Consider the following 19,550-nt stretch of genomic DNA (forward strand, 5'->3'; position numbering starts at 1 on the left):
TGACCTTGGTAGGCACTATCAGATGCCATCAGTTTACACGCCTTTCAAATCAATGATCAGTGTAGTAGAAATCCCGAATATGAGCAATCACCATTGTATCCAGACATCGTACACCACTCGTCCAAATGTTTGCTGTGTAGAGGTGAAATGACAAGGACTTGGTTTTGCCCGCCCAACACAGCTCGGTATTGGGAGCTACACTAACAACAGACGGCTGTTGGCGAGCTTCCTCTTTGCGACAAAGTCTGTCCCGAGGCCGAAAGCAAAGCTGTAGATCCGACTAGCAGTGTCTCACACAATGTGGACTCTGGAGGTCGGTTGTTGCACTTGTTGAACCCTGCCCGAATAAATCAAAGGGAAGCGGCTCTTTGGTCCGTGGATTCGTAGTGTACATGCCTGGGCCCCGGCCCCTGTGTGGTGGTGGTGGTGCGGAGTGGGGTGGTTCAGGTGGTTCCTGGTGTGGTTTTGCCAGCAAATGGCACATTGATCGGGAGTTCGTGCCTGCCCGTCTAATCTCCTCCACTTCCATCTCTTCCCTCCACCCACCCACCCGCTCCTCAAAATGGCCCAAGCTGGTCGAAGCTGGGCGCCGCTGCCGGGGTAAAATGGCATGCTACTGGTCAATTGGCCCCCCAGCTTGCAACACTCAATCCAAACAACCGCAAGACCCGACGGGAGCAATGTCGAGCTCGCCGGCGCCATAGAATAGGAATGCCCAAAATCTCTTTTCCGGTACCTAGCTCGTCCCACGGCACCCGACGCCAAGGGGTCACTTCACAACTTAACTAATCCTTGCCATCACCCGCCTATCGCCCTGTTGGACGGGCATTCGTTGTTATCCGCTGTCCGGGTCCCCTTTTTTTTTTCGCCCGGTGTCTTTTCTGTAGTTACGTTATATTAGATATTGCGCCTTCCTTGTACCACCTCCCAGGGGAAAACCGCCCTTTTTTTCTTCTGCTTTCCCATCCTCATCCTCCACCTCCACCCTTCCTAACCCCCCATCTCGCTTCACACCGAGCTTCTCGTCGCTAAAGGCCTTATCGGTGTAGGTGAACTCTTGGGCACCCCCGTCCGAAACCCTACAGTCTGCCGGTAAACCTCGACCGCAACGCGCAACATGGCTTCCAACGCAACCAGCTTTACCTCGCCGCTGGCCAGCGCCAAGCTCGGCACCGTTGCTGTTCCTCCCCAGCTCGAATACGTTATCGACACCATTTCCCAGGCGAGCGGCTGGACTATTGTCTTTACTCTTCTTGCTGTTCTTGTTGCTTGGGATCAGAGTATGTTCCAGTTCCGCTGGGCGCAAAATGTCAAACGATTAGAGATACTGACCAGTCTTGCTGCGCGCAGTCAAGTACGTCCTCAACAAGGGCACAATCGCTGGTCCATCATGGAAGATTCCCTTCATCGGACCCTTCTTGGAGTCCCTTGACCCCAAGTTCGAGGAATACTATGCCAAGTGGTTGAGCGGTCCTCTCAGCTGCGTTTCCGTTTTCCACAAGTAAGTCGAACCCCCGCGTATGACTTGCGCCGAGAAATCCTGGTCGGAAAACTAACGACACGAATTGCAGGTTTGTCGTGATTGCCTCGACTCGCGATATGGCCCGTAAGGTCTTCAACAGCCCCAGCTATGTCAAGCCCTGCGTCGTCGATGTCGCCCACAAGCTCCTCGGCGCCGATAACTGGGTCTTCCTCGATGGCCCCGCCCACGTTGAGTTCCGCAAGGGTCTCAACGGCCTCTTCACTCGCAGGGCTCTCGAGATCTACCTTCCCGGACAGGAGGAGGTGTACAACCGCTACTTCAAGTCCTTCCTAGAGATCACCAAGAACGCCGGTGGAAAGCCCGTCCCCTGGATGCCCCACTTCCGTGAGGTCATTACTGCTGTCTCTTGCCGTTCCTTCGTCGGTCACTACATTTCCGATGAGGCTGTCAAGAAGATTGCCGACGACTACTACCTGATTACCGCCGCTCTCGAGCTTGTTAACTTCCCCATCATCATTCCCTACACCAAGACGTGGTATGGCAAGAAGGCGGCTGATATGGTCCTTGCTGAGTTTGCCAAGTGTGCTGCGAAGAGCAAGGTCCGCATGGCTGCTGGAGGCGAGGCCACCTGCATCATGGATGCCTGGATCAAGCAGATGATTGACTCCAAGAAGTGGCGCGAGGCCGTTGCCAGCGGTAACACCGAGGGTCTTGAGAAGCCTACTCACCTGCTCCGCGACTTCACCGACTATGAGATCTCGCAGACCATCTTCACCTTCCTCTTCGCTTCCCAGGATGCCACCAGCTCCGCCGCTACTTGGCTCTTCCAGATCATGGCTCAGCGCCCTGATGTGCTCGACCGTGTCCGTGAGGAGAACCTCAAGGTTCGCAACGGTGATATCCACGCCCCCATCAACATGGAGCAGCTCGAGTCCATGACCTATACCCGTGCCGTTGTTCGTGAGCTCCTCCGTTACCGCCCTCCTGTGCTCATGGTCCCCTACCTGGTCAAGAAGGCTTTCCCCATCACTGAGGATTACACCATCCCCAAGGGCTCCATGGTGGTTCCCACCACCTACATGGCTCTCCGCGACCCCGAAGTTTACCCCAACCCCGACTACTTTGACCCCGAACGTTACTACTCGGGTGATGCCGAGGCCAAGGGTGCCAAGAACTATCTCGTTTTCGGCGTCGGTCCTCACTACTGCCTCGGTCAGCATTATGCTCAGCTCAACCTTGCCCTCTTCGTCGGCAAGGCTTCTCTTCTCCTCGATTGGAAGCATCACCCCACTCCTCTGTCCGAGGAGATTAAGGTGTTTGCCACCATCTTCCCCAAGGTGAGTCTTGACTGTTCCTTCTGTTTTGTTTGTAGAGACTTTTTCAGCTAACGTTATATAGGATGACTGCCCCCTCACTTTCGAGGAGCGCAAATGGTAGACGGAGAGGGTTTTGGGTGCGGACATCAATATAAAAAAAGAGATCTTTCTTTGATCTGGGAGATCAGCGGAATGAAAAAGCATATAATATCGCGGGTTTTGGTCAACTTTTAAAGGGCCACGGAAGAACTTGACGAAACAGACACATGATGAACCGAAGTTCAGTCATCCCTCCCGATTACCCCCCGACTATACATTATACCCCCGCCGGAGAGAGAGCGTTGCATTCTGGATGACGAAGATTTCACGAGGCGCGAAAAAGGCTGTTGTTTGGAATGGCAGGCCGGCGCGAAAAAGGGGAAAGGATGACATGGACCCTTATGATGGATAATGATGGTTTTCTAGGGCGTCGCTGGCCCTGACTGACAAATGTCGGCAGAAGGGGCTCCTGGAAAAGAGAAACTTGGCCGGGCGTGCTTCGATACCAACAACAAAGATATAGTTAATATAATACCATAAGAAGTGAATTAGGCGCCAGTGACAGTGAAAGGCAAGGAATCGGCGTGGTGATATACATTAGAGAAGTTGAGCCTCATCCAGCCAAGCCAGCCTGAGATCCCCAAAGGATCCTTAATGGATGCTGGCGGGAGGCACAGCACAAGCTGATATGTCATGAGATGTCTTTTTGTACACCCACTCATCATCGCACACCGGCTGGTTGCTGCATTCAGTTGGCATCTGACACTTTGTGACAACCAGTTGTCAGTTGTTGTTGTTCTGTTTCGTTTCGAGTTTCCACGAGAGTTTCGACTCCACCATCAAAATAATAGAGTGGGGTACCGTGTATTCACATGAATTCGGGCCCCACTATCTTAACGTCACCTCCATCCCCGCGGCGTAGGTAGCGTACCTTACCTACCTCGAGCTGAAGTACCTTTACCCCGGGCGGCCCGCCCGCCCACACCTCCGCAGTTCGGCGCCCGCTGGAGCATTACATATCGCATGCCCGTCAGCCCGTTACATAACACACTGCCGCTGCCGGCAAATTGACTGACTGACCTGACTGAGTGAGATTGTGATAATTACTGACTTATACCTTTCCACTTTGGACCGCCACGACATCTTTTCTTTCTCTCTCTCTCTCTCTCTCCGTTACTAGACCATCACCACCACCACCGACATCATAAACACAATGCTGTCCGCCCCAACAAGACGTTCCATCGCCCGCCTCTCTGCCGGCGCGGCGAAGTCTATCGGCTCTACCGGTACCACTTCCGTTGCCGGTAGTGTTACGAACGCGACCTTGGGCAAGGCTGCTGCTGCTACCAAAGGACAACAACAAGTGATCCCGACGAAAAGAGCTTTCTCGACCGCTGTGCGCCCAAATAATACATCAACAGCAACAAGGGCGGCTAGGGCGGCGTATTACTCGCAGGAGGCGCAGGGAAAGGGACAGAAGGCGGGAGAGAATAAGATTTGGGCTTTTGAGGAGGTGGGTTTTTTTTTTCCCCCCCTTGTGATATTTTCTTTTGGGAGAGCTTTGGGAGGGGGAGTCTTGAACGAAACTCTTGGGAGCAAAAAAATGAGGAAAAGAAGAACAAAGGAAAAAAAAGGATGATCCTTTGGGGATGGGGGACGGGAGTCTGATAATGATTGGAAAATCCCCCGAGATGGAATGTGTCTGAGGCAAAAGCTACGGAAGACATCGATTCGATGGAAGAAGAACGAAAAGAATGAAAGAATGAGCACAGGACTGTACAGGATGGGACTGGGATATCTAAAGAAAAAGACAATGGCTAATCGGGACACACAACCAGATCCAAACCTTGATCGAAGATCCTAACCGAAACGTTATTATCATCGGTACGTCTTTCTTCAGTTCCGTTCCCTTTACCTACACTCATTACACGTTACATCACCTACTTGCACCATGACCACTCCAAACCCCCATCCCATCCCCTCTTCCCTTTGAACCTCCTCTTCACTTCCCCCCTTCCTCTCTTTTCCCAATATTTCCACATTCAACCCCCCCCCCCCCCCCCCCCTTCCTTCTCCCTTCCCTTCCCACCTCCCCCTTCTTCACCACCTCCTCACCACCTCTCCTCCCTCTCTTTTTTTCCACCATACCCCAACTAACTGAGAAAAAAAAAAAAAGACACCCGCGAACCAGGTGAACTTCACCAAACAGGCCGCATCCCCACAGCCATCAACATCCCCATCACCACCTCCCCGGACTCCTTTTTTATTTCCGAAGACGAATTCGAAGACCGCTTTGGGTTTCCCCGTCCGTCCAAGGACAGCGAAGTCGTTTTTTACTGCAAGGCTGGCGTACGCAGTAGAGGAGCCGCGGGACTGGCGAGAGAGGCCGGGTGGGAGAAGGTGGGTGAGTACCCTGGGAGTTGGCTGGATTGGGCGGCGAGGGGGGGCAAGGTTGAGCGTTAGGGGTGATGAGGATGAGGTGTGATTGAAGGGAGGAGGAAGGGGGAAGGAAAATGAGGGAGGAAGGGGTTATTTCCTTGAACCTGGCTTGCGTAGAGCAAGTAAAAAAAAAAATTACAAAAAAAATAAAAGGAAAAGACAATGTGGACTGAATGTGTATGGGTCTTGGTCTTGGTTAGGCCAAGTGATTATTGGACCTGGGACCTGGTACTTGGGTATAGAGTCCATGTTTGATAATCCAGCTGAACGAAACTTCCTCACATTGAAAGAAAGCAACTATGGTCGAGCGGTTACTTTTTCCTAACAGACAAAAACAAAAGGGGTATATTCATTATCATCCATACTGTCCCATGCCGTTGTGCTCCCAAACTAAAAAGTCTCATCCATCAAATCCGGATTCATCTTCACCACGCTCGGACTAAACTCCGACTCCCCTTCCGGCATCTCCCCCGCCGTCAACAGTAAATTCTCCACAATCTTCTTACTCGCCTCCCTCGCCGGCGTCTGCAACAGCTTCGACGGCGGCAACGCAAACTGGATCGTCTTGGGCGGACTCATGCCCCCAAAGGGGTCCTGCTCACTGTCGCTCTCCCAATCGATTTCCTCCAGATACCGCTTCTTGGCTTCCACCGTCCCCTTGGGGATGGGCGTCTTGCCGGCGTTTGTGTGGGCGTTGGCGTTGGCGCTAAAGACATCTTTGGTCTTGCGTCCAGCCAACGGTGTCTGGACGCTTACGCCTGGCGTTCGGGGCGCGGAGCGGGCAGCGTAGGCGGCGGCGGCGGCGCGGGTGTTACCTCGGTAGGCGGAGCGGATGGGGGACATGAATGCCGCGGAGCGTAGTTGGGGGACTTCCATCTCGAGAGAGGACATGAAGGAGTCTTGCCATGGTGGTTTTTCTTCTCTGGCTTTGCCTTTGCCCTTGGGGTCTAGGAGCGGTGGTTTCTTCTCGGTGACTTTCCATTTGATTGGGGATACGCCGCTCGCCTGGTGGCCTTTGTGTGGCGTTGCTCCGACGCGGTAATTCCTGTCTGGCATGCGGTGGAGGATGGGGTCCTTGTTGGCTGTTCCGCCGCGCTGTTGTTGTTGTTGCTCGCCAAAGGGAGTGTTTTGGGCTCGGTGGGGGGTCATGGACATGTCGGGTAGACGGGCTGTGTGTTGTTGGAAGATGAGCTCGCTGTCGTCGTCTTCCATGGTGTCGCCGCCGGAACCGGAACCGAAGCCGGGTGTTTTGTTCGCCTCGGCGGCGGCCTTGAGCTCGCGGCGCCTGAGTTGCTCGTATGGAGAGTCGAGATTGGCGAACTGTGGTCGTGAAGGTATCGATTTGGTCGCTGGTGGACGGGGAGTGCTCCCGCTGAGGTCATCGCCAGTATCGGTCAAGACGGAATCGTTTGTTGTGCGCTGCCGGCCCTGGTTTTGGCCTTGGGCATTGAATGTAGCAGACGATTCATCATCGATTGTGATGTCGTGGCTGCGACCGGCGCTCTGGGGATGAGGTGTTCCAGCTGGGGTGGTTTGATCGTGCGCGGATGTTGATTCCTCGTTGCTATTCAAGACTGTGGTTTCGTTGCCATTGGCAAGCTCTTCGTATCCCGAAAGCGAAACATTGGCCGATGCCTCGAAGAACTGTTTCCAGAACTGAGACGCCAATGGCTGTTAGTTTGATGCTCGGGTGAGGCGCTGATGAGATGTCCGTCCCACCTTGGTTGATTCCCAGACTGATTTGGAATGCTCGCCGTATTGCTCGACTAGTGGCAAGATATTCGTGGTGACAATGCGATGCGCTCTGCTAAAGTTGGAATCAATCTCTATGACAGAAGGTCAGCAATGGGCTTGTTTGTCGACTTGTGATGCTTGGTGATCGGACCTTGCAGCGTCAAAGTAATGGATTGCTCGAGCTTTTCCAGCTCCTCCGTAAGAGTTAGCGGCCTCGTATTAGATGTTCCGGGGACTGACATGATCTCGGAGTGCAATCAGCTAGGTAGTCAGTCCTGTTGTTGTTTGGTTTTGATTGTGGAGAGCCGGAAGAAGTGTGTAAATTGTAGATGGCAGTGGGCTTGGTGTGTAAGTTCCGGCGCGTCATGGGCCGTAGAGTCGCGTTGCGGGGCATTGATTGAATGATTGCCGGCCGTGGTGGGGCCGCCATCACAGAGGTCCGGGGATCTGCTGTGCAGTACAAGTATAAATACCACTGACTGTCTAATGGATTCACAAAGTATGCATAGCTTGTCTTTTTGATTCGCATTTTTAACTCAACCATTGACAAATTGCCTGTCTTTCCTCGGGTATCTAATCATGCTGGTCATGTAGTCAATAAGCCATAGCCATCCATCCTGTAGCATTTTTCTTTGCTCTTGTGGTTCCATCCCGAAAACACCAGTACGCCCCAAATGCAGTGAGAAAGACAACATCCCCTCCGTTCTAGAATGCCGACCAACCAGCTAACTCTGACCGGCACATGTCGACCTAGGAAAAAGTACCCCTGTGTGCGAGGCGCCTTTTAGCGGCGACTAGGTCTTGAACGACCACGGGCAACGGGTTTGGCCTTGGGAGCAGGACGGGCTCTTGTTCCCCTTGCTGTCTTTGCTGTGGACGCCTCGGCCTCCTCTTCGTCTGATGCTTCTTCCTCATCGCCTGATTCCTCTTCCTCGTCTGATGCTTCCTCCTCGCTTTCATCCTCATCCGGGGACTCCTCCTTGGTCTTGCGAGCCTTGCTGGCCGCCCGCTTTGCACTCCGCGCTCCTCTGGCCGACTTCCGCACCGGACTAGGGGCAGAAGTCTCGTTATCCGTGTCCTCCACAGTACTACTGCGAGTCTTGGTACCAGCTTCGGTGCGCTTGCGCTTCTTTCTTTCGTCACTTGGCTCGTTCGGGTCCCATTCCGCTGGGCTGCTAGGCGGGCTGCCCGGAGGAGCGAGCGCCGCTTGCAGCATCAAATCGCCGTAGTCGTCGCGAGGTAGCGAGAAGTCTTTGTAGCGCCGGGGCTTACCCCATTCTTCGGGAGGGTCAAGGCTGTTTTCTCGTTCGTCGATCGCATCCAGGTCGTAAAACGTCCTAAGTTTGGCCCAAATTCCGGGTATACGCGTGTGAGGATTCTTGAACGGGTCGAAGCCGTGGTTGCGGAGATGCTCGCTAATGGCTATGATTCGGAAATGCTTATGCATACCTAAACGAGAGTTTGGCATTAGCTGGCTATGTTGGAAATATACTGTGACCCTCGGGATATGTGACGTACCCGCGGGTTTCCATCGAATCACACCCTTGAACAGTGAGGCGACCTGATCATCTGTCCAAGGATCATTCGGGTCGAACTTGGGTTTCGGAGGTTGGGCAACGGGCGCTACAGGTACGGGTGTTGTTCCAGCGGCTGGGGTGTCAATGTCCATGGCATCGTCATCTCGAGGTGTGGCCGTTGACGGCGTGGCGGCGGCCGTGCTGCTGCGGCCGCCCTTTTTCTTTGGAGGCATCGTCGCAGGGTGGTAGAACTCGGGAATTTGAGCAGTGAATCTCTGGATAAGCGGCCGATATAAAAATATGCTATGCTCTGCCCAAAATTGCCAGGTCTTGGATGTTGTGGTGGTTGATGTTTGGTAGAAAGTTGAGAAGTCGAAGCTCAGAAGCTCACTTAGCTATAGGCCAATGGTTATCCAGCTTGGAAGGATGAAAGGTACTTGCTCGACAAGTACAAACCTGGTGTTGCTGCAGGGGTTAGCGTGGAAACATGCCATCTCAATGTTTACTTCAGCGGGGTTATGCCTGGAATTGGTGTCCCGTCAACTCGATGGCCGCTTGCTTGTTGGACACGCGATCGGCAGCGCGACACGACAGACGACGGGGCGACAAGGGACGATGGGATACGTCCAGCGACCCTCAAAAAAGAAAGACACAGTGAGGAGACCCTGAAAGTACAGGTCAAGAGGACCTGTCTGGAACTAGCTACCTCTGGTGGTGGTTCCTCTTCAGGTCACTTTGTCACTCCCCGGCTCAACAGGCTGGCTTCCTGCGCACATCAACAAGGTTCTCACTCATTGACTGTTTTGGTCATTATTAACCTCCAATGCTGCCAGCATCGCCCACAACAAGCACAAGGCAAAATGGCTGAGGAAAGGGACACTTCTGCGGACCTCTTCGCAATTCCCAATTTCTGGCCGTCATCGAGGTTCTTGGACCAAGACAAAGCCGCAAACCCTCTCTTTTCACCCAACTTGGAAATCTCAGGCATGTTAATGCGACTGACTGACTGGCTGTATGCCGACAAAGATGCTAACTCTAATCCAGGTTCTTCTTTCCAATTCCTTCCATTCGGAGACCAAGACAAGCCTCTGAATTCTCTCAAACGCCCGCTTCAAGACGAAGGCCAGACCAGCTTCTTCAGACTACCTCCCGTTTTGCGAGACGCTGCTCTCAGCAACGAACCACAACTCTCCGACGGTATTGCCAGCGCTGAACAGGGCAAGAAAGGCGAATCCCCAGCTGATCTAGATGACGACGACGAGGACTACTGGCTCACATTGGAAGACGTCGAACCCAAGACACCCGAGTACAAATCCTGGGAGGCATTCAATCCGACAGCCCACCATGGTCCATCTGATGTTGCCTTCATCAGCGAGGCTGGGCCTGTTGCTTTCGACGCCCTCATAACCGATATCCCGGACGATGGCACAGACCCTGTTCCCGACATCCTCGACAATGCCTTGTACTACGCCTGTCTGTTAGGGCTGGCACAGGGGAGAAGCTCTGTCCTCTTCTCATGGGATTCGGAAAAGGGCTCATTTGTGAAGACGGCACCTCACCTTAGGATCTCGGGTGTCTCTGTTCAGTCGATACAAGGCATGGATCAGTTTTGCCTTGATTGTGGAAACGCCGTCAAGGCCCTTTTGTCATTTTCTGAGTCGGCTTATTTCGAATCACCCACGCCAACAAGCGTCGCCCTAGCAAAAGTGGTAGATCAACTGGTCTTGGCTGTCCAGACCGAGGTTGCTGCCCGCAGCAAGGCTGTCCGGTCCATACTTCAGCTACAATCCGTTGTTAAGCCGGCGCACGCCATTCTGACGTATTTCCACGCGCTCAGTAAGAAGCTGGCTGAAGAAAAATCGGAAGAAGGAATGCTCTCATGCCTCTTCCGGGAAGCTCAGGCCGCCGAGTACCAAGGTGGCCTACTACCCGACGTCATCTGCGAAGTGCTACGCCTTGCCTCAAAGCCATGGATCGAGTTCGTCGAGGAGTGGATTGGTCTAAAGAACGAAGAAGGCGCCCCAATCTCCAAGACGGGTTCAGGCAAGTCCTTTGTCAAAGTGGCCGACAAGATGTGGATAGACGATCATGGCTTCGAGCTCGAGGAACCCGAGTTCTTCCTAGACGAGGACAGGATGCCTTCATTTGTGCCTCAAGACATGGCCCGCTCCATCTTCGACACTGGACGAAATCTGCGCTTCCTCAAAGAGCACCATCCAGACCACTTCCTCTCAAAACGGAATGTCGTTGCGCTTACCCAACCACCCAAACTCGAGTGGCAATTCTCCTGGGATGCCATCACAATGCTGGAAACGAGAGTCAACGAGTACAAAGCTGCCGTGACTCGCTTGGTGCAAAACGCAGCATCAGGAGATCAGTTCCCGACACGTTCATCTACCACACATGAACCCAACGAGTACAGGCTCACCTACTTCGGAAGGAGTGAGGAAGAAGTCGCCGCTGCTGTACTCGCCTCAATCAACCAGCTAGCTCAACCTCTCCACAACAGCGAGTCCGACGATGAGCTCACCACCATGCTTCACAACCGCTTGTATTCAATCGCGGACCACAACAAAGAGGAGGGCTTCAACCCACACTGGTCACTTGTCCCCTTGCTCTCTTTCGGTTCACTCGTCGACACCCAGTCCAAGCTTGTCAACGACGAATGCATGAAACTTCTCCTTGGCCCTCACAAGCTTCGAGTGCATACCAATCTCATGAGACAGTACTTCCTCCTAGGCAACGGCATGCTCTGCAGTCGGCTTTCTCACGCCCTCTTCGATCCCGACCTCGAGTCCGCCGAGCGCAAAGCTGGTGTTGCGTTCAGCGGCGGTGTCATGGGTCTTCGACTAGGCGGCCGAGACACCTGGCCACCAGCCAGCTCCGAACTCCGTCTGGCACTCATGGGCGTTCTCTCCGATTGCTACGAGCCGCCCGCCAGTGAGAAAGGCGGTGACGGACAAGAGGAAGCGGCAGGAATGGATAAATCAATGCTTTCCCGCACCTACAGCTCTGATCTACCCGGTAATCTAAGCTTCGCCGTGCGCGATCTTACCCCGGAGGAGATCAACAAGTGCATGGACCCTGACGGGCTGGAAGCCCTGGACTTTCTACGACTGTCGTACAAGGCTCCGTCCGGACTGCAAAATATCATGACCCCCGTTATTCTTCTCAAGTACGACCGCATCAACAAGCATCTACTTCGTATTCTACGTATGTTGTACGTAGTCAACCACCTCTCTCGCGACGTCCAGCTGCTTGCTCGCCGCACCCGCCTCAGCAACGCCGCCATCCGCTTCTGCGCGGAGGCGAACCACTTCGTTTCCAAGATGGCGAACTACTTCTTTGACTTGGGCATCACTACCATCTGGAACCAATTCGAGGAGTGGCTGGACTCGATAGAAGCAGAGTTCCTTGGCACGGGATCCGGGACCCAAGACGACGACAGCACCAGCGTCGGACACTCTGAAGATGGCACCTCTCGCTCCTCATCATCCAAGAACAACAAGAACAACAGAAAATCCTGCTCCCCCGACCTAGTCCGCGACAAACAATCCCACTGCCTCGACGAAATAATGTCCGCTCTCTTCTTACGAAAGCGACAGACACCCGTTCTTCAGCTTCTGGAAGAAATCTTTACTGTTATCTTGCGCTTCGCCAGACTCATGAGATCCCTCAACAACAACAAGAAACCACCACCCTTCAATAAGAAAGGAAAAAGCAAAGACGAAGCGTACGCCAACAACAACGACACACCAGAAAGTTTGTACGCCATGTTCAGAAAGAAAGTCGAGGTTTTCTTGACGGTGTGTAAAGGGTTGGGAGAGAAGGCGGCTGCTAGTAAGAATAAGGGAGGATATGGATATGGATATGGATTTGGATATGGACAAGGGAATGGGATGGGGAAGGTGGGGGAGAGTCTGGCGGAGATGGTTCCTTTGGCGTTGGATATGATGGGGTACTATGAGGGGGGAGGGAGGACGAGGTATCAGGGGTAGGTGAGGCGAGGGTTGGTGTAGGTGTGAGATTATGGTGATAACAGGTGAGGAATTGTTGGGACTATAGGGTCGGAGGGTTATAAAAGGTAATGGGTGTAGGATGGGACAAGGTGTTGAGGTGTTTGTTGAATTGTGTCGAGGTATATGGGGAATTATGAATACTATTGCTGAAAGGCATAGCGGCATGGTATGGCATGGATGGCATAGTTATATGTTTTATACATCCAGGATAGCAGCAGGACTGATACCCATTTGTTTAACGATATCTTTGTATGCCTCAGGTTTTTGATACTGGTTGGCGACTTGGATAGAAGATTTTGGAGCTGAAGAATGGGAGGCATTCGTATGACGATTCATGAGCTCTTCACGTTTGTTTGTTATGATGTTGCAAACTCCATGGGTTTGCGATACTTGGTACCACTTATTGATATAGGTTATACCGTGGTTATCTCCGAAGTTTTCCACTTCTCAACTACAGCCATACTTACCCTGACTCACATTGCTTTCTTTCAAATGTTATGTTACTACCAGCACTTCACCACGGCAGCGAGACACCCGTTTGCTAATACTACTATACTGCATCGAAATCAGTAGCAATCATAAAAACCCATGTCTCACGAATAATTCACACTTCCTGCTTCATGTTCCCGATAACTGCGATGAGGATGTTACAACACTATAGCCACTCCCGCTTTCATCATGGCAGGCGTAGACTTACATGAGCGCTGTATCGAAGGGTGCCGTCCCCCTTTTCCGGCTTGCTTTGCTTCCCTGATTTACACTTGACTCGGCTTTAGAGGCTTACAATGTTTTGTTGACTCGTCAACATGAGGATGTGATTTTCTTCCCATGTTCTTTTCTTCCTACGTTCTTTCCTTCCTATGTGAAATTCACGGCAGAGTTTTCTAACGACCATGTCCTTCCAAAGTGCTCCTTCATGCAACCACCTAGGTACTTCTAGGTAGTGTACTTGATTAAATCTCACCTCGCGATTGCTTACAGTATCTCACTGACAGTCAATTCTACTTGGTCGTAAACCTCTTTCCTCACTACCGCTTCCATCTTGCTTTCCACTTTTGGTTTCATCTGGATATGTTGATGTTCTCAAAGTCAAGACCACGGTCCGTTGATCCCTGAGCAGATGTAGATGTGGAATCTTTGTCAAAAGGTACTCGGGTAGTCGACAAGATCCCACAATGCTTACCTCCTACCGCGGGAGTATCAAATCTGGTTTCTTTGAGTTGAGTTCCTTCTTTGCCACTCCCCTTCCTTTTTCTTTTTCCTTTTTTTTTTATTTCCTACCAACCCATCGATTGTTCACAAAATCTTTCATGATCTCGATGTTCAACCGCAACGAACTTCAAGTTCATGTTTACTGTACACTGATGATACCTCTTTTTACGTCTTACACCAGTACCTATCTTTCCTCACTTTCACCACTTCCACCACTTCTTCCTAATCCAGACATCCGAGCGATGAATCAGGGCAACTTGTGATGAAGTGTCGTTACCCAGCGGGGCCATTGCTCCGGAACAAAATCCTACTTGCCCTTTTCTTTCTATACTTGCATACTTTCAAGGCTGGATAGACAACATTGCTTTTTTTTTTTTTTTTTTTCCCTCTTCGCTTACTATACAGTATACTATGTAGGTAGTACTTGTCACTTGGCACATACATGTCAATACATGTCAATACACATGTCCAATGTCACTTTACCCAATCTGTGCGGAACAATCTCCGCGGACACTGTCCACCTAGTTATAAGTTGGAATCATCACCATCATCATCATCATCTCCGGACACCTTCCGGTAGGTAGGTAGGTAGGTAGGTAGCGCTAACATGACAAAATAACCACTTTGGGGTTGTCCTCTGGACAGTCATTCATTGCTCTTTCTAGCTTCACGCAGTCCCTTCAAATTCATACCTAGGTAGATACTTAGTTCTGTCAAGTCGTAATTTGGAGACTTCCCATACAGCAATCTACATCAATGTGTAGTACTCTTCTCGATCCTACCTCTAGATCTACATCAACAAAAACATGAGCTGAGCTGAACTAACACCAAGTCTCGCTTACAGACACCTAGGTTGCTTACCTACTACATACACCAACCATTTTGAACCATCTATCTTGATCAACAACTACCTGACACAGTATCTTAATCTTGCTAGGTAGGTCGTCAAGAAGTCAAGCTAGGCACGAATGTATGTAGTGTAGTGTAGTGTATAGTGTCTAGTGTAGTGTATACCCCTTAGAAGGCAGACGCAGAAGAAGACGACGACGACGAAGAATCAAAAGAACCCCTTTTTTTTTAATCCGTCCGTCCCCTGCTGATCACTTCCACCTACCTACACACCTCGCTACTTACCTAGCTAGCTAGCTAGCTACGTAGCCACCATCACTGAATCGGCGGAAAAACGTCTTGGTAATATCTCTTCTTCTTCTTCCTCGCCGCCCTTTCCTTTTCTTGACTGCTTTCCTTCTTTCATTTTTCCCTTTCTTTCTGTCTGCCATGACATCACACACATCACGAGAGCCAGTTACAAAGATCAGTTCAACGAAGAGAATTCTGGTAGCGAGGCTAGTAGGTAGATAGACATCCACCAGTTACTGTGTCAGGTAAGGCATGGTCGGGGAAGCAGTGGGATGGCAGTGTAGTGTAGTTCTAGCGTCTTGGGGGGAAGGGGGATGTATGTCTCAAATGTAGTCTAGAGGTATGTCTCAAATGTAGGTAGTGTGTATGTCTCAAATGTAGGTAGTGTGTATGTCCCTGGCAGCAGCAAGTAATGACTGGAAGATACCTATTCTTTCTTTCTTTTCTCTCTAGCCGCCATACCTATGCATACTTAGGTAGGTTCCTCTAGTGTAGTGTAGTGTAGTGTAGTGTAGTGTAGTGTAATGTAGTGTAGTGTAGGTAGCAAAGAAGCCAAGTCAAGCCAAGCCAACCTCCTTCCAAGATAGGTCTCTTACTCGACCGGAAGTAGGTACCCGGCTGTGTGTGTGTTTCTTTTTTCTGTTTCTCTTTTTACCTGTAGGTAGACAAGTGTGTAAGTGCCTATGATAGATGAAGGCTGTAGTTTTTTTTTTTTTTTTTTTTTTTTCATCAAGTCCTGCCATACCATAGGTAGGTAGGTAGCTTACTGAGGTCGTACATACACACTCACCGTAGGATACGATACAGTAGAGTAATAGTGTAGTATACACCAGATCGTAATTCGTGCCACGCAATTGGCAGGCGCAGTTCAGAGAGGAGTCAATTCACAGAGAGAAAGAGAGAGAGAGAAAGAGAGAGTCGCAGTCACCTCAACTCAGGTCAGGCACCACCACCACCCTCCCCACCCCACCTAGGTGTGCATACATACATACAGTAATGTGCCCTGTAAATGCAAGTGGGGCGTGCAGCCGATTTCCTTGCATTTATTGGGTCCTAGCATTTATTGTTATGGGAGCAGGAGGCTTATGACTGCTAGTAACCGCCCTGATAAGGGGTTCTAATAGTTGGTGACAGCCCCGATATGGGTAACAAGGGTACTACAACCCCCTGTAAGCTACCCTCTTAGCTGCAAATTTATATGGCGGGCCGGCTGGTGGCTAGTACTTAGCAGCTAGCAGGCATACCATACTAAAATAATCCGTGCACAGAAATTCCTAGCAATTATTGGGTCTTAGCATTTATTGGGTCTAGCATTTACAGGGCACATTACTGTAGTAGGGTTGTAGTGTAGTGTAGTGTAGTGTACTAGGTATGTACAATTCATCACTTCTCAGTCGACTACCTACCTACCTACCTACCTACCTACCTACCTACTACCCTTGCTTATGCTAAGGTAGGTATGTACGGTATGCTATGCTATGCTATGCTATGCTATGCAAATCAACGGAGCTTTTCTCCTCTGTCTGTAATTTGACCAGAACGTTAAAGGCATACATACAAGTTTAGAAATAGAGATAGGAAAGATATAGGGAAAAAAAGCAAAGAGCCGATTTCCTTGTACCACGTCAACAAGGCTTACAAGTTCATACATGCATAGATAGGTTCACGGCAACAGCAAGTAAAGTGATGATGGGTGAGAGTGGCATGGCATGGCAGACAGACAGACAGACAGACATTGATGATTGCTCAGCTACTTAGCAATCCATACCGAACAAGGTAATCTTTTTGCTGACGGCGTCCTGTCTCTCCTGTCTCACCTTTGTCCGCATCACTTTTTTTTTTTTTTTTTTTTTTTTTTCCTACGAGTTAGGCTTGGTGAACTTGGGTTCACACTTGAACTCCCTTGCCGTTGGCCCAAGAAAGGCCCAAGGCGAGATTTAGTTCTGACGATATGTATGCACGCTGTATGGTACACTATTGCCGTTGCCGGTCCCGTTGCCGTGCACAGTAAAAAATAGAGAAGTTAGACAGACAGACAGACAGACCAAAAGTCGATCGTTCATTCGACCGGAAATAAAACTAACTGTCTGGCGGCTTTTCTTCCCCCTCCCCCCCCCCCTCGCCCTCGGTGACCAAAATGGTCAAATGTCGATCAAGGGGTTGAAACAATTACAGATATACTAGGTACACCTAACTGACCTGGCATGCATAAGAGCTGTGTACGGTAGCCTTTCAGCTTTTCCAAGTCATGTCGTCTTGAAACGCGCCAACCAAATCAGAGGACATGAGTCCATGGATTAATACATATAGTAAAGAAGAGCAGCAGCTAGTGTATGTAATGGCTTCGGACTTGAGTCGGAAGATCTATCTCTCTTTGTGTGTTGCTACATAGTGTGAAGTGAGCAGATCCCAACGTTCTTTTTGTTATTGAAATGTTTGCCCTTGTCTTTTTCTCTCTCTTTTTTTTCTTTTCCTTTTTTTTTTCCTTCTTTTCTTTTTTTCCCCTCAAGCGCCGTTACCGTGTAACGTAGCAACGTCGTAGCCTATAGCGTAAAAACCTTATCTCACTCCCGTAATCTGATCACAAAATACCATCTGGGTATGATTTTGACCAGCCCAGCAGCATCAACGGGCACCAACAAGCATGACTGCCCAGTCAATCATTCAGTTGACCAAAGCAATTTCTGGCCCGGGTTCTCACACCCTGAATGCCGGCACGTCAAGTCGTGTCAGTCACATGCTTGTCACACTCATCTTCTCCTGAAACCCCAGAACACTCATTGTCGTTGACCATAGGGTGATGTCGCGGGTGAATTGGGGATTTGGGTGATTTCGCGGAATTCGAAGACCCCCTCGCCGCCAAGACAGATTACCTCGAACAATTCGAACGATTCATTTCACATGGCTGACCCATGCTCCATGTCCATGTTCAAACTTGCCCTGCCTTGAGCGATTCCTTGACATGAGAAAAGACATCAATGCATTACCGTAGGCATTTTTTCTGTGCCACATTCAGGCAAGCATCAAAGTTCATGTCATACTTTCCTTCATATCTTGTCTGCTACCGACTGCAACTTATGCAAGCCCAGGAGTCAGGCCAGAGTCCAGGGTCGGAAGTCCTTTCTCTTCGTTTCTTTCCAGTTTGAATTCCCTGGCCGAGTTGTCGTCAATCCAGGATCAAGGGTCCTTCAATGCGCACCAAGCAACGCCAACAGGCCCTAGTAAGATACAGGGTCCTACTCAAGGCCTGATACTAGCCAATCTGGGAGTCTAGTGAACCAGGCTACCACTTTCGCTGGCTGGCTGACTGGCCGTCAAGGTTCGCCTTCTGGCAGCGCTTTGCTTGCCGTTCGTTTCTCTGTCGTCTCTTTGACTTTGTAGCGAGCAAAGAGCGAGGGAATAAAAAAGACGCCATGGTCATGTGGTGCAGGTTCCCCTTCCCCCTTTGGCCCCTATCTGGCCGAGTTCCATGGTTCTGGGGTCTTGGGATTTGATGCGGTGAATGATGGACGCCTTTTCGATTGTGTAAAAAGGAACGCAAAAGATTTGGCTCTTTTGGCTTTTGTCTTATGCGTTCTCCCAGTGCCTTTGAACAATTTTCTGTGGAAACATTGACGGCCATGGTAGTCGTCATTGCAGATAGTGGAGTTTTATACACCTTTTCAGTGATCTGATCTCTACCAGTCTTGACCCCTCAGCTGGCCACCCCCCTCAACTGGCCACATCCCCAGCCATAACCAGTAGTCGGATAACATTGAAAATTGGCCATTTTTGCAGCGATTTCAACCATTTGAAATGTTTATTGACTAATCCTGATGCTCATGAATGGTCTGGAGTATTGACTCAACAGCTCTCTCGATGGGTTGTAGTGATGACGACGTCGTCGTTACCGTAGCAACCCGCTGGCGCTTGGGGGCTTGCTTTGAGGCTTCACGAGCCTCGATTATACTCTCTACACGTGCAAATTTATCATTACCCCCTTCTTTAACCTTCCTTTTACCCCGTGGCTTGAGTGACTCCAGCTTGGTCTGTAAATATTGAAGCTGGTGATCTTTAGCGGCGAGCTCAGCGTTCTTATCATCAAGCGCCTTGGCTGCTTTGGTGTAAATAGTCCGGATATCACGGTCAACAGCAGCTAACTTGTTGTGAATGCTTCCCAACATATCCCTGGACTTCTGGGGAGTCTTGAAAATGTGGTTGACCTCAGATATTTCGTTTCTGGGTGGCGTTTTGGGTGGTGATGGCTGGAGAGGGAGGGCACTGTCATTGATGACAGCGTCGGGGTCGTCAAGCACAACAGATCTGTTCATTGGCCATATACCAGTCTTTTTGAACCCTGATCTGAGGTTTCTGGAGCTCACGCCTTGTCGTGATGCTTCCTGATAACACTGGAGGAACCGTTGTTTATTTACTGGTGCAGATGCTGGAAAGCTAGCGTAATCCTTTGTTGAATCTCTAAAATATAACTTGACGGCGGCAAATACGGATTTATCGAGTGGTTGAGTCTTATGAGAAGTATGGGGAGGTAAAAAGAGTAGTTGAACGTTGTGTTGAAATGCCTCAACGAGAAAATCGTCAGATAGATGACTCGAGTGCTCATCGAGAATCAAGAGACGCCAGCCATCAACCTGGGTCTCAGGAAGGTAAACCT

The 19,550-nt window shown here is 50.5% G+C and overlaps 6 protein-coding genes across 6 annotated transcripts; 4 read left to right on the forward strand and 2 right to left on the reverse strand.

Moving 5' to 3' along the window:
• Positions 1–911: 911 nt before the first annotated feature.
• Positions 912–3,205, forward strand: B0T23DRAFT_240768 (cytochrome P450 61). Its single transcript, XM_062834030.1, has 4 exons — positions 912–1,280; positions 1,351–1,501; positions 1,572–2,820; positions 2,882–3,205. Exons 1-4 carry the CDS (start codon positions 1,118–1,120, stop codon positions 2,918–2,920), a joined length of 1,602 nt encoding a protein of 533 aa, XP_062688628.1. The 5' UTR covers positions 912–1,117; the 3' UTR covers positions 2,921–3,205.
• Positions 3,206–3,756: 551 nt separating this feature from the next.
• Positions 3,757–5,484, forward strand: B0T23DRAFT_240798 (Rhodanese-like domain-containing protein). Its single transcript, XM_062834031.1, has 3 exons — positions 3,757–4,351; positions 4,677–4,722; positions 5,015–5,484. Exons 1-3 carry the CDS (start codon positions 4,052–4,054, stop codon positions 5,299–5,301), a joined length of 633 nt encoding a protein of 210 aa, XP_062688629.1. The 5' UTR covers positions 3,757–4,051; the 3' UTR covers positions 5,302–5,484.
• B0T23DRAFT_240801 (DASH complex subunit Ask1-domain-containing protein) lies at positions 5,351–7,419 on the reverse strand. The gene is made up of 3 exons (XM_062834032.1): positions 7,163–7,419; positions 6,997–7,103; positions 5,351–6,933 (listed from the first exon to the last, which is right to left on the reverse strand). Exons 1-3 carry the CDS (start codon positions 7,251–7,253, stop codon positions 5,668–5,670), a joined length of 1,464 nt encoding a protein of 487 aa, XP_062688630.1. The 5' UTR covers positions 7,254–7,419; the 3' UTR covers positions 5,351–5,667.
• Positions 7,420–7,795: 376 nt separating this feature from the next.
• B0T23DRAFT_432457 (chromatin modification-related protein EAF7-domain-containing protein) lies at positions 7,796–8,761 on the reverse strand (the record flags this gene model as incomplete). Its single annotated transcript, XM_062840380.1, has 2 exons — positions 7,796–8,460; positions 8,530–8,761. The coding sequence occupies 2 exons, from the start codon at positions 8,759–8,761 to the stop codon at positions 7,796–7,798; spliced, it is 897 nt and encodes a 298-aa protein (XP_062688631.1).
• Positions 8,762–8,904: 143 nt separating this feature from the next.
• Positions 8,905–12,691, forward strand: B0T23DRAFT_240834 (Spc98 family-domain-containing protein). The gene is made up of 2 exons (XM_062834033.1): positions 8,905–9,512; positions 9,573–12,691. The coding sequence occupies exons 1-2, from the start codon at positions 9,047–9,049 to the stop codon at positions 12,524–12,526; spliced, it is 3,420 nt and encodes a 1,139-aa protein (XP_062688632.1). The 5' UTR covers positions 8,905–9,046; the 3' UTR covers positions 12,527–12,691.
• A 581-nt stretch (positions 12,692–13,272) lies between these two features.
• B0T23DRAFT_389056 (uncharacterized protein) lies at positions 13,273–14,123 on the forward strand. Its single transcript, XM_062837785.1, has one exon. The coding sequence runs from the start codon at positions 13,723–13,725 to the stop codon at positions 14,020–14,022; it is 300 nt and encodes a 99-aa protein (XP_062688633.1). The 5' UTR covers positions 13,273–13,722; the 3' UTR covers positions 14,023–14,123.
• The last annotated feature ends 5,427 nt before the right edge of the window (positions 14,124–19,550 follow it).

Source organism: Neurospora hispaniola (assembly GCF_033458365.1).
Source record: "Neurospora hispaniola strain FGSC 10403 chromosome Unknown B0T23scaffold_9, whole genome shotgun sequence".
NCBI lineage: Eukaryota > Fungi > Ascomycota > Sordariomycetes > Sordariales > Sordariaceae > Neurospora > Neurospora hispaniola.